At 35.6% G+C, this 14,666-nt stretch overlaps 1 protein-coding gene across 7 annotated transcripts in view; it reads left to right on the top strand.

Annotated features, from left to right (window-relative positions):
- The window catches only part of TTC7B (tetratricopeptide repeat domain 7B), a 310,918-nt gene that overhangs the window by 22,788 nt on the left and 273,464 nt on the right, over positions 1-14,666 (top strand). For all 7 annotated transcript variants that reach the window (XM_031952351.1, XM_031952352.1, XM_031952354.1 and 4 more), the window contains exon 2: positions 8,503-8,657. In XM_031952351.1, coding sequence (XP_031808211.1) covers positions 8,503-8,657 — 155 coding nt within the window. The remainder of the gene's footprint in view (positions 1-8,502; positions 8,658-14,666) is intronic.

Raw genomic sequence — 14,666 nt, forward strand, 5'->3', positions numbered from 1 at the left:
ACATATGAAATATAAGCTATTACTATATATAGCTTCAAATATATATGAATATTATGTAAATATGAATAGCTTTTTGATACATAAAAATATTCAAATAAAGTAAAATAATGTATATTTAATATATAAGTACATTATATTTGATATATATATTTGGCTTAGCATGGTAGTAGCAAAGTTGCCCTGCTTATATCTTTTTATAAACTTCTTTATGTTTTTTTTTCTATTTTTTTAAAAGCTGTTATTTGATGTTTTTTTCCCCTCTTTTTTGGTATCATTGTCACCACTTGTAGAGGGCCTGAACTTTGGAGAAGTATATTTGAAACAAGGATACTTACAACAAGGTGTTAATTCAGTGGAATTGATGAGATAATTGTTGTCTAGTTCACATATATGCTTAGTAATTAGCATAGTGATATAATAGTTCTCTAGTTCACACATACTCAGTTTGCTGTAATGATGTAATTGTAATAGGGTTTTTAAGGGTTGAGAGAAAGGGACAGTCAGTCAGAGTGAAAAGACTGTGAAAGAGACAGAATGTGAAGGAGACAATAAAGACTTTAGACTCTTCCTGACCATCTTCCTGGTGACTATCCTGCTGGGACAAAGGCCTGTCTGGAGGACCTTCAGTCTGGATAAGTACATCCACTCCTTCATAAAAACTCTTCCTCATGTAAGTTGTGAAGCAAAATAATGGTGATGATGATGGTAAATAATAACTAGCATTTATTTAGTGTTCAAAAGTTTGCAAAGCACTTTATACATATTTTTTTATTTGATCTTTACAACAATCCTGCTAGGTAGGTGCTGTTATTTTCCCTATTTTACAGATGAGGAAACAGATAACAGTTCAGTGATTTTCCCAAATTCACAGAGCTACTAAGTTTCTGAGGCAGGATTTGAACTCTACTTGTTGTGCTACATATTTGTTTGTTAGTATGGTTCCTGTCTGGGAACATATGTCTTATTCTCTGTCTATAGCCCATCACCTTTTCATTAGTAAGTGTGAGGCATTAGTTTTCTGGAGTTGTGATCAGTTTTTGCTTATATCAGTTATTAAGTTTTTAAAAAGTGTGTGGTCTCATACATTGTTCTTCTGTTTCTACTCACTTTACCCTATATCAGTTTAAGGTTTCTTTGAATTTGTCCCTTTTGTCTTTTCTTAGAGCATAATAATACTATTATTACATTTGAATACCATTATTTAATTTGCTGCTCTCTAATTCGAAGCTTAAGAAGCTTCTTAAGTTTAAGAAACTGTGGATTTGGGGTTGCATAACTGAATGTGTGTGTGAAGGGTCATGAAAAATTTGGCAACAGTAAAAAGCTGCTTATTCAAAATCAAATGTAATGACTCTAAGATGTTTCTGCAGAGCTCACCCTTGCATTGTGTGACTTCTTTGCAGCCTTGGTTCTGAACATACAACATGCATACTTTGCATTATGCATGCATAACTCTTGTCAGAAACACCTTTGTTCAGATTCAAGATGGAGTTGTATAAAAATTTCTCAGTCCAAAAGGGGTCACAAGGGGAAGAAGTTTGAGAAGCCCTGCTCTACCTCATGCTTCTTTCTTTGTTTCCATTTTTTTCTTACCTTAAAAATATTTTTGCACAGATGGATGGATCCTTTCTCTTTGACTTTGATCCCCTTAGGGGTCTATGGCTAGTAGTGGTCAAAAAGTAAAAGCAGTTTAGAAACATGTAAGGTATGGTCTATATTGCTTTTCAGAATTATTCCCAGCTCTCTTAGCATTGCATTAGTGCCCCACTCCTCTCAGTCTCTCTGCCAAATTCATTTCCCTTTTTTAGGTCACTTGTGTCAGTTTTATCTGAAGGATGTCTTGTGGAACTTCAGTATTGTTTTAATTTGCATTTCTCTTACTATCACTGAATTGGAGTGTTTTTTCATTGGTTGTTGATAACTTGGTTCTCTTCCCTTGAGAGCTGCCTATTCATATTCTTTGACCATTTGTTTATTAGGTAATAGCTCTTTTTCTTTATCTGAGATCAGAATTGCTACCCCTGACTTTTTTGCTTCAGCTGAAGCATAATGGCCATCACATGGATGGAGGGTGTAGTTGTGAATGGACTCTGATATGATCTTATCAAAACAGCTTTTCTTTGAGATTATAGTTCTGGAGGTTTGCAGCAATGTTCCTTGGGGTTTTCCTTGTGGGATCTCTTTCCAATGGTGATTGATGGTTTCTTTCAATGATTATTTCCTCCTCTGTTTCTAGAATATCAGGGCAGTTTTCCTTGATGATTCTTAAAGAATGCTATCTAGGCTCTTTTTTTTGGGTCATGGTCTTCAGGTAGAACAATAATTTTTAAATTGTCTCTTCTGTATCTATTTTCCAGGTTGGCTGTTTTTCCAATGAGGTATTTTACATTTTCTTCCTTTTTTTTTTTTTTTTTCATTCTTTTTCGTTTGTTTGACTCATTCTTGAGGTCTCATAGAGTCATTAGCTTCCATTTGCCCCATTCTAGTTTTTAATATGTGATTTACTTAAGTTAGCTTTTGTAGCTCTTTTTCCATTTGATTAATTCTACTTTTCAAGGTGTTATTTTCTTTGGTGGATATTTTTTGCATTTGGCCTATTGTATTTTTTTTTAAGGAATTACCTTCCTTTTCCAGGTTGTTGACTCCCTCTTGCATCCCTCTCATTTCATTTCTCATTTTTTTTTCCTTACCTATCCTGTTGACCTTTTTGAAGTGTTGGGCTTGAGGCCAATTCATATAACTCTTTGAAATTTCTTCTGTGGACATTCTGTCCTCCTCCGAGTTTGTTTTAGTCTTCCCTATTACCATAGTAGTTTTCTATTGTTGGAATCTTTACAAAGTGTTAAGCCATTAGAGTTGATAGAGACAATAATTATCTAATTTAGCATGGTTCAATATGATTGATTTGATCTTAGAAGGAGATATTTTGGGCCAGAACTTGAAACAAGGTACTAAGTACAAATGATAGAAAAGAAATGATGCTTATGTTCACACCTTTAGAGAGCTCATAAGTATCTAAGTACTCAATGGAGTTCACATGTTTGGGAGATTTCAGGGATTAGTATGAGATTTCCGAATTCACACCTCCCTTGAAATTCTTAGGGCTAGAGAGCATGCTGGGAGATATCCCACAGTCCCACTCTCAGAGAAGTAGCATAAATACAGCTCTAGTGAGCTACTTGAGGGAGTTATTTGGGAACATTCCCAGGGGTCAGAGAGGAGCACTCTGCAAGGAAGCCCACAAGCCCTATCTTCGAGGCAAGAGAGATTTATTGTATCTTCTACTTTGGTGCTGGCTGGAGTTGGAAGGACAAACCTTTGGATTTGGGGACATTTCGGGTGGAGCTCTTAGAACCAAGCGGAGAGATAGGCCTCTGAGCTAACCAAACAGGGCCCCACATTGGGCGCCAAAATATTGGTGTTCTTTTTCCAAAACACTACCAGGTGATAAAAGTTCAGATCTTTTCTTGTGTCCTTCAATGTAGCCCGGTTAGCTCAGAGGCCTATCTCTCCGCTTGGTTCCAAGACTCTTGCAGCTTTGTCCTTGGCTTCTGCCTCTGCTTTCTTCAGCCTCCAGCCAGCACCAAGGTAGAAGATGCAATGAATCTCTCTTTTCTCGAAGATAGGGCTTGTGGGCTTCCTCCCAGAGTGCTCATCTCCTACCCCTGGGAATCTTCCCAAGTAACTCCCTCGAGTGGCTCACTGGAGCTATATTTATGCTACTTCTTTGAGAATGGGATTATGGGATATCTCCCAGCATGTTCTCTGGCCCTAATTGAGATGTGAATTCAGATATCTCTTTCTAAACCCTGAAATCTCCCAAACATGTGAACTCCAATGAGTACTTAAATATTTCTTGCTTCTATGAGCTCTCTAAAGGTGTGAACATAAGCATTGTTTATATCAGTTGTACTTAGTACCTTGTTTCAAGTTCTGGCCCAAAATATCTCCTTCTAAGATCAAATCAATCATATTGAACCATGCCAAATTAGATAATTATTGTCTCTATCAACTCCAATGGCTTAACAGTTTGTAAAGATTCCAACATCTATGGTCAAGGTTCTTTTCTGTTTCCTGCTTATTTTCTTTTCTTTTGGTATTTTCTCTTGTTTTCACTTTTATGGTTGAGCTTCTGCTCCTGGGGAAAATGGGGGCACTGTCACAAGTTTCCTGTGCAGCTCTGAGCCTCAGCTTTGAGTACAAGGGCCCCATGTGTTTGATGTTTTACTCATAGCAGAGGATATCTCTTTCCAGGAAACAACTTTTCCCAGACTTTGCCTTCTAAGCTGGGACTGGAGGCTACCTGGTCAGCTCTGCTACTGAGCCAGGGCCTAGGGTTTTAGGGGCTGATCTACTGTTATTAAAAGTCTCTCACTGCCTTTCCCAGACTCCGTCTGAGCTGAGTTGAGTCTCACCCCAGTGAGACTGACAATGGCTCTTTTTAAACATAGTTTTTTAATTCTCTATACATTTTAAATATCATAGAAATTTGTTGCAAATATTTTCTCACAGTTACTATTTTTCTCTTCTAATTTTAACTATAGTGCTTTTGTTTTTGAAAAAAACTTTAGAATTTTAGAATTTAGACATTTAAAATTTTCCATTTTATTTCTTTTGTTAATCTCTGCTCCTTTTTTGGTGAGGAAAATTTCTTTTGTTAATTTCTGCTCCTTTTTTGGTAAGAACATTTCCTCTATCTGTGTCTAGAAGGTGTCTCCTGTTCTTCTCTAATTTAATTATACTATGAACTTTTGTGTCTGGGTTATGAATCTATTTGGAGCTTATCATGGTATATAGTTTGAGAAATTGTTCTCAGTCTAATTTCTCTTGGACTGTTTTCCAACTTTTCTTTGACAGATAATAAATCCTTAACTTAATACTCAGTATCCTTAGGCTGATTAAACTCTGTGCTTCTATGTTTATTTGCTTCTCAATCTTTTTAATTTAACCCATTCCATTTGATCAACTAAATTTTTTTTTTTTTTTTTAAGCCCATACCAAAGTCTTTTGATGATTACTGCTTTGTAGTATAGTTTGATATCTGGACTACTAGGCCTTTCCACTTTTTTCCTATCACATTTTCTTTTGATTTTCTTGACTGCTTATTTTTCCAAATGAATTTTGTTACAATTTTTTAGTAGTGTGATTAGTATAGTGCTGAAGTTATAAATTAACTTAGATAGTATTGTTTTTTATTATATTATCATGGCCTTGCCATTAACAATTTATTCTTTTTCAATTATTTGACTATTTCTGTAAAGGGTATTTTGTAGTTGTGTTGTTATATAATTCCTATTTGTATTTTATTATGTAGACTTCCAAATATTTTGTCCATTCTGTAGTCATTTTGCATGGAATTTTTCTTTCTTTTTTTTAAATCTCCTTTTGCTTGGTTTTACTGATAATTTTTTGTAAGTTTATTTTATGTCTTAGTACTTTACTGAAATTGTTTTAATTTTTCATTGAATCTCTGAGATTCTCTAAGTTGACCCCTATATTATCTGAAGAATGATAATTTTGTTTTTTCTTTGTTCTTGCCTTAATATTTAAAATTATTGCAATAATTAGTGTTTCTAGAATTTGATCATATAATAGATGCTAATAGTAAGTATTTTTTTTTTAATCCTTGATCTTTTTTGGAGTAGTTACTAATAGTTCTCCATTATAGGTGAGTGCTTTTCCTTGATTTACCATAATTTAAAAGGAAGTCTATTTTCTTTTGTCCTTTTTAGTGCTAACCCTGATCGTCCTCAGAAGGATGTTGGGGTTGATTTTGGTCTCAGCCTCCTGCATAACCCTTTGGTACTATCCAGATAGTGAGTTTGGATTGTTGAAACCTAGTACTCTAAGTAATGCAGAAAATTGAGGAACTTTTGTCTTCCTTTTCAGTGTCTCATGGAAACTGGATCTTCCCCTGCTTCTTTTTTTGACAAGGCAGGGACTTATTTCTGGATCTTACATTGGGCTTGATATACCTGGAGCTCCTATTCAGAGTGCTGGATGATTTCAGGTCCATATAGGAGAATTCACTCTGAATCTTCTCCTTTATCAAGGTTTCTGAATTCATTTGAGCTGATACTGGTTTCCCTGAATCACTTACTATCAGCCTTTGTCCTTGTTGGATCTTTTTTTTTTTTTTTTTTTTTTTTAATTCAGTTATGGATTGGATTAATTATCTTTTTTTTTTTTTTTTTTGGTGTTTTCTGAGTTATCATTGGTCTTTCTGGGACTTTTCATCTTTTTGATTTTTTGTAGAAGAGCTATACTTCTTATTATCTTTAATGTTTCCATCTTATCTGAAAGCTTTAAAATGTTTTTTTAAGGCCTTTTGTTTTTGATATCATAGTAATTTTTCAACATTTTCTCCTTCTACCTTATCGAACCCATCCTTACTTTGTCAAAAAACTGTTGAGAAAATCTGAAGGACAAATTGATAGCATAGATTTCATTCCATTTACATAAGCTTCTATTTCTCAGTTAAGAGGAGAGAGAGAGGAGTTAAAAAAAAGTTAAGAGGAGAGGAGAGAGATTCTTGGTCGAACATGAGCCCTAATGCTTATATCCCTAATCCTATTTATTGCAACCACAAATCTTCTTGGTCTCCTCCCTTACTCATTCACCCCTACTACACAACTCTCAATAAATATCAGTATGGCTATCCCCCTTTGGATGGGAACAGTTGCATTATCTTTAAAAAATTTTTTTTAATGTTTTCTTTTTTTTTAAATTTTTAAACATGTTAAAATATATTAAATCCAATATATATATATATATATAAATATATATGTATATATATGCATATACATATACATATACATATTTTTACAATAATCTTGCTGTACAAGAAAAGTCTCATCAAAAAGGGAAAAAATGAGAAAGAAAACAAAATGCAAGTAAACAACAACAAAAAGAGTGAGAATGTTATGTTGTGATCCACACTCAGTTCCCACATTGCCCTCTCTGGATGCAGATGGCTCTCTTCATCACAAGACCATTAGAACTGGCCTGAAGAGCCATGGTTGAAGAGAGCCATAATTGATCATCCTATAATCTTGCTATTACCATGTACAATGATCTTCTGTTTCTGCTCATTTCACTTAGTATATCAATTCAGTAAGTCTCTTCAGACCTCTCTGAAATAATCCTGCTGGTCGTTTCTTACAGAACAATAATATTCAATAATATTCATATACCAAAATTTATTCAGCCATTCTCCAGCTGATTGGCATCCACTCAGTTTCCAGTGTCTTGCCACTACAAAAAGGGTGGTTACATTATCTTTGCACCTGGATCACTATTGTGGTCATTTCTTTTGCAATGAAAATTTCTTAGACTAGCTCTCAAACTAGTGACAAACAACCTGCTATCACTAGGCCAATTTTTGAATCCTTTCCTGCTTAGCAGGACCATTAGCAAAGCTTTGGAGGACTCAGAGCCATCATCTCTGAGGTAACAGTGATAAAAGCCATAGTTTATCTTGCAGGTTTGCAAAGTACTTTTTTCTAAATAATACTTTAAGATAGAGATATATTATTTTGGTTTTTTTAAAAACCATTTTACAAATGAAAACACAAAAGTACTGGTCTCACAGATTTGGAGTTAAAACCACTTTCTTTACTTACTAATTTTGTGACTATGAGCAAGTCACTTAATTAGCCCAACGTTAGTTTCCTAATCTGTAAAACGGGTATGGTTATTACTTATATGACTTCCTCATAGGGTTGTTGTGAGAAACCCTATATAAATTTGAGAAACTCTATATGAATGTTCACTGCTATTTTTTTGGCAGGCCAGGGCTAGGAGAATTTTGGGACCTGTGCTGTCATTTAGTTTGGGTAGATCTTTCTGTGGGAAGCTCCCTCCACTAATGAACTTCAACTTAAAGTCTTGGGGGGTCGCTTATGATAGAACAGACCAATGTCAGTGTCAGAGTCAGAACTTGTGCCCACATCTTTCTTGCCTCCAAGGTCAGTTTCCTCTCCACTATACCACAATGCTTCTCACCATTAATGCCTTGTCTATAAATGATGTTAAGAGAGTTTCTGGGGGTCCTGAGAAGGAGGGAGGATGTGTTAAAGGCAGCATTTCAACGTAAGTACTTGTGAATCTAAGGCCAGCTCTCTATCCTCTGTGCCATCTTGCCTGTCATGCTTTCCTTTTTTTTTAACCTCTTCTTTCCTCATTGACATATCTGTATAATATATTGTACAGTATAAATATAACCAATTATTGTAACTAATACAACAGTCTTTACTAAAGGACAGAAACTTTTATCCAATGGCGTCTTTTTCAAATTTAAATACAATAAAAATAACTAGAGGTGCAGTCCTCATTATAAGATATCACCTGTGAGATTTCATCCATTAGTCATGGAACACGAAGTGGTACTGAGTGGAGACATTTTTTTCTCTTAGGCATCTCTTTTAACAATCTTCCAGTTTTCCAGTGTGCATCATGAAAACAGTTCTCTGACCCCGATTACCTTTCATTTTGTTTTTTTAGATGATATGGCTGAGCTGCTCCTTGGGGAATCCAAACTAGAACAGTTCCTGAAAGAAAACCCGTTTAAACAGGGGGCCAGTCCTCGAGGTCCCAGGCCAAAGCTGACAGAAGTTCGGAAACACCTGACTGCTGCACTAGACCGAGGGAACCTCAAGGTATTTTGGGAACTCTGAAGGAAGATAGAAAAATATGGGAGGAGACAGATCACTGGGACTAAGAGCTCTACAGAGTATGGGATTTCTAAGAGTTCTAATTCCAGTGCTTCAAGAAAAGGAGAGGAGGAAGGGGAAACATTTAAAATAATTTTTAAAATATGTAGCCTACCTACATATAGTCAAATGGCTATTTAATATGATTTTCTCCCTAGAAACAGAATTGTGTTTCCTTGATTTATAGGAGCCATAGATTCCATTGTGTTAGCCTCATAACGTACCATTCACTATGTGAGCAGTGTTGAACAGACTCCCTCAGAGTGGCTTAACTTGATTCTTAGCTCATTCAAACAGTACGAGAATATAAGTGACCCCTAGACCACTTCTTTCATTTTACAGGTGAGAAAGCTGAAGCTCAGATTGCTGAAATGATTCAGCCATGGCTGTAGAAGTATTGTGTCAGGGCAGAGTTATTTTTCAAGTCTCTTTACATTAGATTCTTTGAAGTCATATTATCTTGCAAAGCCATGCTATTTTTTTCTGCTTGCTTGAAATAAAACTGAAAATATATCCCAGAGTTCAAGTTAAGACTTTGCTTATTTGTTAAAAAGGGAAGTGGATCATAAGTTGCTCTGAAAGAACAATTTTCTTAGAGACTGTGACATCCAAACTGCATGGGAGTATTTGCACTATTATGGTGTCTGGTAGTCCAAATAGAGGACAGGCAGAGAATGAAATTCTATTTTTGTCAATGTTGACCGGATGGGCTCTCCTCTGGGGTTGACATTTTTTCCTCCTGTCTTCTTATTTCTCCTTCCCTCCCTCTTAAAGATGCTTGCTTTTGTGGTCTCTGTGTCCATTCCTTGTGGAACCCTACATCTTTTCTTTTTCCTTTTTACATGATAAATTCTTCCCTCTCTGTATTCTTTTCACTTTTGCTTCTGAAGTTAAATTTTATCTGTTGCTCCACTGACAGCAAAGTGGACAGAATGGAATCAGAAAGGCCTGGGTTTGAAGCTTGCCTCTTTATACTTGCTAGCAGTGGAACCCAGGTAGATCATTTAACCTTTTGTAGCTTCTGTTTGCTTGTCTTCAAAATGAAGAAACTGTTTCTAAAGCCAGCCTCAAATGAGAAAATATATATGAAATTCATTGCAGAATCTTAATGGTTATAGAAATGTGTGCTACTATTCTTCTTCCTGTGGTAGACTTTATTCTGGGACCTCCCCACATTCCCCCTAATCTTGTCTTGGTGGTTTTTACATAAATTTTCATTAAAACCAATGATTGAGATTGTGTCTTTTTACCCTAATGATCTCTCTCCCTCTCTTTCCCTTTCTCCATCTTTCCCCCCTCCAGGTAATTGGGGTTAAGTGACTTACTCAGGGTCACACAGCTAGTAAGTGTTAGGTATCTTAGGTCAGATTTGATCTCAAGCCCTCCTGACTTCAGGGCTCCATCCACTATGCCATCTAGCTGCCCCCACTCTCTCTTTCTCTATTTTTCAGTGTTGGAAGCATGCTTATATCTGCTATTAACTTAATTTTGTGATGTTGAATATATAACCCTACCTCTGTTACCCTTAATTTCTCATCTGTAAAGGGATAGTTTGAACCAGATGATCTCCAAAATAACTTTTACTCTCACATTGTATGAGGCTCTAAATCTTTCCACTAAGTTCTTTTACTCTTCATCATTTTCTAATTCCTTTTATTTTCATTCTTGGAAAACTCTCTTGTTTATAGCATATTATAACGAGGAATCTATCCCATAGTATTCCCTTCATTTTAGTCTGTTACATGGGATAGACTTATCAAGTACCTGACTACCAACTTCAAAATATGGAGTAATTGTCACAGATATACTGAGGCAGAGTGAATGGCCTAGTATAAATACATTCTAAATCTTGGAAGCTTACCTCAAGTCATATTACCTTGTAGGAAATCATTATATCTTGTTTACTAGAGGGTTTGTGGAAGCCTCCCTCCCTCTTCTACTTCCCCAATAGATTATAATTTCCTTGAGGGAAAGATTGTTAATTTTTTTTTCTTTATATCTCCTCATTTGAATATAGTACCTTGTCTGTGATAGGTTCTCAATAAATTTTTTTCTTAACTTTTATTGATGGCTGTTATTTTTTCCATCATAGATATTTCCCAATAATTCCGTTCCTGTACTCTACAATATGTCACAAAGAAAAGCAGTTAAGCAAAGGTACCACTTTTGAGGGTAATTAGTATAGTCAACATTAGATATCCATTGTACCCTATTTTCCCACCAAGGTGGGGATATGTTTTATCAACTATTCTAAGCCAGCTATCATTGCCTTCAGTCTTAGTTTAGCTCACATTATTATAGTCATTGTCAACTTTCCAAGACTTTAAGTTATAAACCATTTGCTCATCTGCATTCATGGAAGCAATTTCTAGACTGGGAACTCCCTTAATCCATGATCCAAACGACAACAAAAAATCATTGTTTATATTATTCTGTTGGTTCTTCTTTCTTCAGTTTTCATCACATAATCTTTGCATATTTCTCAGGATTCCTCATACTCCTTATTTTTCATGGTACAATAATATTTCATTACATTCATATTCTATATTTTATTCAGCCATTCCCTTACTGATGGAAATTCTCAGGAAATTGGAAAAAAATTTTGCAATTTAACTTAAATGTTGAATTCTGGCCTTTATTGCTTCTCCTTTTAAATCTTTTTTCCCCACTAGTTCTGTTTCTGAACTTTATTCAGAGCACACAAAGATAATGGAATCTAGCTATGCTTTCTCATACGCCTACAGCCACATTCTCACCTCTATATCTGAGATTTATATTTTTCTTTCAATAGTAATGGTTGTTTCCCACTTAATTTATAGTTGCTTTTTATTTTCTGGACTCTATAAGAGGCAGTATTATATACTAGAGAAAACTTTTGATTTGGAATCAGAAGGATATATTTTGAAACCCAGAACTTGTTTTTAATTTTTTCCATGGCCCCCAGATACTCATTTTGTAGTCTGATAAAGAATATAGGTGATAGTTCCAAGACTAAAAGCCTTGGGTGGTTACACACAGAGAGCTCAGTTTTCAGATCTTGCTTAAAGTTTACAGATGCCTTTTTCTTCTTTTCTTTTTTTTTTTTTTCCTTCTTTTCTTAAGTGTTGAAGAATACTCAAAATGGTAAAGGAAGGACAATTAGATATAATTGCCTATTTATCCTTGCTAGCAGTAGAACCACAGGTTAGATATAGTTAGCAAAAACCATCCTGAAAGTGGGTTAGGTTCTGTTACAATTATAGAGTTAGAGATTAAAGAGACCTCAAAGGTTATCTAGTCCAAGTTTGTCCTTTGTAGATGAGGAAACTGATGCTCATTGAATTAATCAGCAAACCTTTACTGACCTCAGAGATTAAACAACTTTCCCAGAGTCCCATAGATAGGTACTTGTTTGATGAAGGACTTGATGCTTCTCCCTCTCAGACACTGAGATATGAAAAAATGAATGAAAAAGGGCTAGGAAGGAGTGGCACAATAAATTTCCTAGATTTTTAGTCTACTGGCAGCTTAGTACAATGAAAAGTATAGTCAATAAGCACCTAGGAGCACTGGGCTGTTCTGAAACTGATCTTCTGTGCCCTAAGTCCCAGGCCATGGTTACTGTGTTTTTGGCTTTGTCATTAGTAAGCAGAGTGATCTGGAGTGGTGAAGTCCTTTCTGGGGATCATTTGTCTCATCTGTAAAATTAGGAGATCCCCTAGGAGCTTATCACATTTAATGTTCTTTGACTCTTCACTCTGTGATTTTTATCAACTTGGTTTCCATTAGGTCTTCTCTGTTTTCTGTTCTGGGTACATGGATCAGAGCTTATTTATTTCCATGACTGCTAGACTCTGAAATTGGGTAGACATCATAGGTTAACTGGAGCAGGCACTATTCTTAGACCCAAAAGACTCGCAGTGGTTTTAGCACTTGATAAGCAGAATTACAAGCTGTTCTCTGAATGTTACATTTATCTATACTTCTTGGGCATCTAGGTGACCCAAGGGATAGAATACCAACTTAGGAAGATCTGAGTTCAGATCCAGCCTCAGATACTAGCAGTGTGATCCTGGATAAATCACTTAACCCTTTTTGCCTTAGTTTCTTCATCTGTAAAATGAACTGGAGAAAGAAATGGCAAATCACTCCAGTATTTCTACCAAGAAAACCCCAAATGGAGTTATGAAGAGTTGGCAATAACTGAAACAACTGAACAAATTTGTGCTTCTCAGAATCTTTTGTTTTCTTTCAAGACTTTTTCAAATGCTCATCTCCTCTATAAAACCTTCTCTGCTTTCCCCCTTGTTAAAAAAAAAAACAAAAACCCTTTCCCTTCTCAAATGATATTTTATCTACTTATATTTATATATAAAGTATCCTTTCAATCAGTCAACATTTATTGAGCACCTGCTATGTGCCAGGTATTGTACTAAATGTTGGGTATAGAAAAAGGCCAGAAGAACAGAACTTGCTCTCAAGGAACTTATAATTTAGTGCAAACAAATACAGAGCAAGCTGTGGACAGGAAAAGTGGGAAATAATTAGCAGAGAGAAGGCACTAGAAGTAAGAGGGATTGGGAAAGGCTTCCTGTAAATGATAGGCTTTTAATTGGGACTTGAAGGAAGCCAGAAAGACGGGAGGTAGAGGTAAGGAGGGGAGCTTTCCAGGCATGGGAGATAGCCAAGGAAAATGCCTAAATTCTACAGGATTTTGTTGGTGGAGGAGACAAGAGGCCTGTGTCAGTTGAAGAATATATACATATGGGAAGTAAAATAGAAGGTTGGAAAGATAGGAGGGGGCTAAGTTGTCCTTTCTGTAGAGTATAGGTTTTTTGTGAGTAGAAACCATCTCATTTTTTAGACTTTGTACTTTTAACACTTGGCACAGCATGCTTAATAAATGTTTGCTGAAATTCAGTTTAGTAATTTGATAAATGTTTAATAAAAGCCTATTGCATACAGAGCATTGTGCTAAGTGCTGAAGGAAAAATAAGATTTTTACAAGAGATTGTCCTCAAGTTTCTAAGTTCTGGTTCTACTATTTACTAGCTATCTGACTCTGGGCAAGTGAAGCTCTGAGATTCAGTTCTTCTATCTGTAAAATGAGATGGCAATTATACTAACTATCTTATAGGATTAGTAATAGAGCTCTTGTTAATATGATGGATATGATAGTATTTGGCAATAAGTAGAATTATAAATTTACATGTCATGTTCAAATGTAATTCAGTTTCTTATATAGAAAGCATCCTTTCTTGTCCTAGTCTGAGGTGCTATTTCTTACTATTATTGTCTTTTCCCCTTACATAATGCTTCTAAGGATTATCATATTCAGATCTAGAAAAGACTTTAGAGGTCATCTAGTTCAGTATTCTCATTTTTAAAAAATTATTTTTTTTTCTATTAATCAGGATTTTCCCCTTTTTCACATCCTCAACCCCCACTGGAAAAAAAAAGTGCTAATAAAGCAGACAAATTCTCAGATTGCCATCTTTAAAAATAGTTGTTTCATTCTGTGTATTTATTCTATCCTCTCCTTGTCGGGAGGTTGGTAACATTTTTCATCATCTCTCATCTGGAATCATGGTTGATCAGTGTGTTGATCAGAATTATTAAGTTTTTTTGTTCCTTTTTACAACATTGTTATGATAGTATAAATTGTTCTGCTTTTGTTCACTCTGGTCTGCATCACTTCATACAAGTCTTAAGTAATTTGTCCTTAGAAAATACTGAAGGTCAGCAGCAACTTCCCTGTCTTATCTCAGTATCAGTGGCTGTTTGTCAGACTTTAGCTGTTAATAACTTGTTGCTCACTTTTGTTGATATTACAGGGTTTGTGGCTGTATGGAGTTATGTAAGATGAATAAAAAAACAGCATTGGTTCCAAGAAGAGCTAGACATGGGTGTGGAATTTGTTCCTGTTCTGAAGTGGCTGTGGATTGCCTCCTTCTTAGCTGATGATTGGGATGAGGA

The sequence above is a fragment of the Sarcophilus harrisii genome, chromosome 2, assembly GCF_902635505.1.
Source record: "Sarcophilus harrisii chromosome 2, mSarHar1.11, whole genome shotgun sequence".
NCBI classification, from domain to species: domain Eukaryota; kingdom Metazoa; phylum Chordata; class Mammalia; order Dasyuromorphia; family Dasyuridae; genus Sarcophilus; species Sarcophilus harrisii.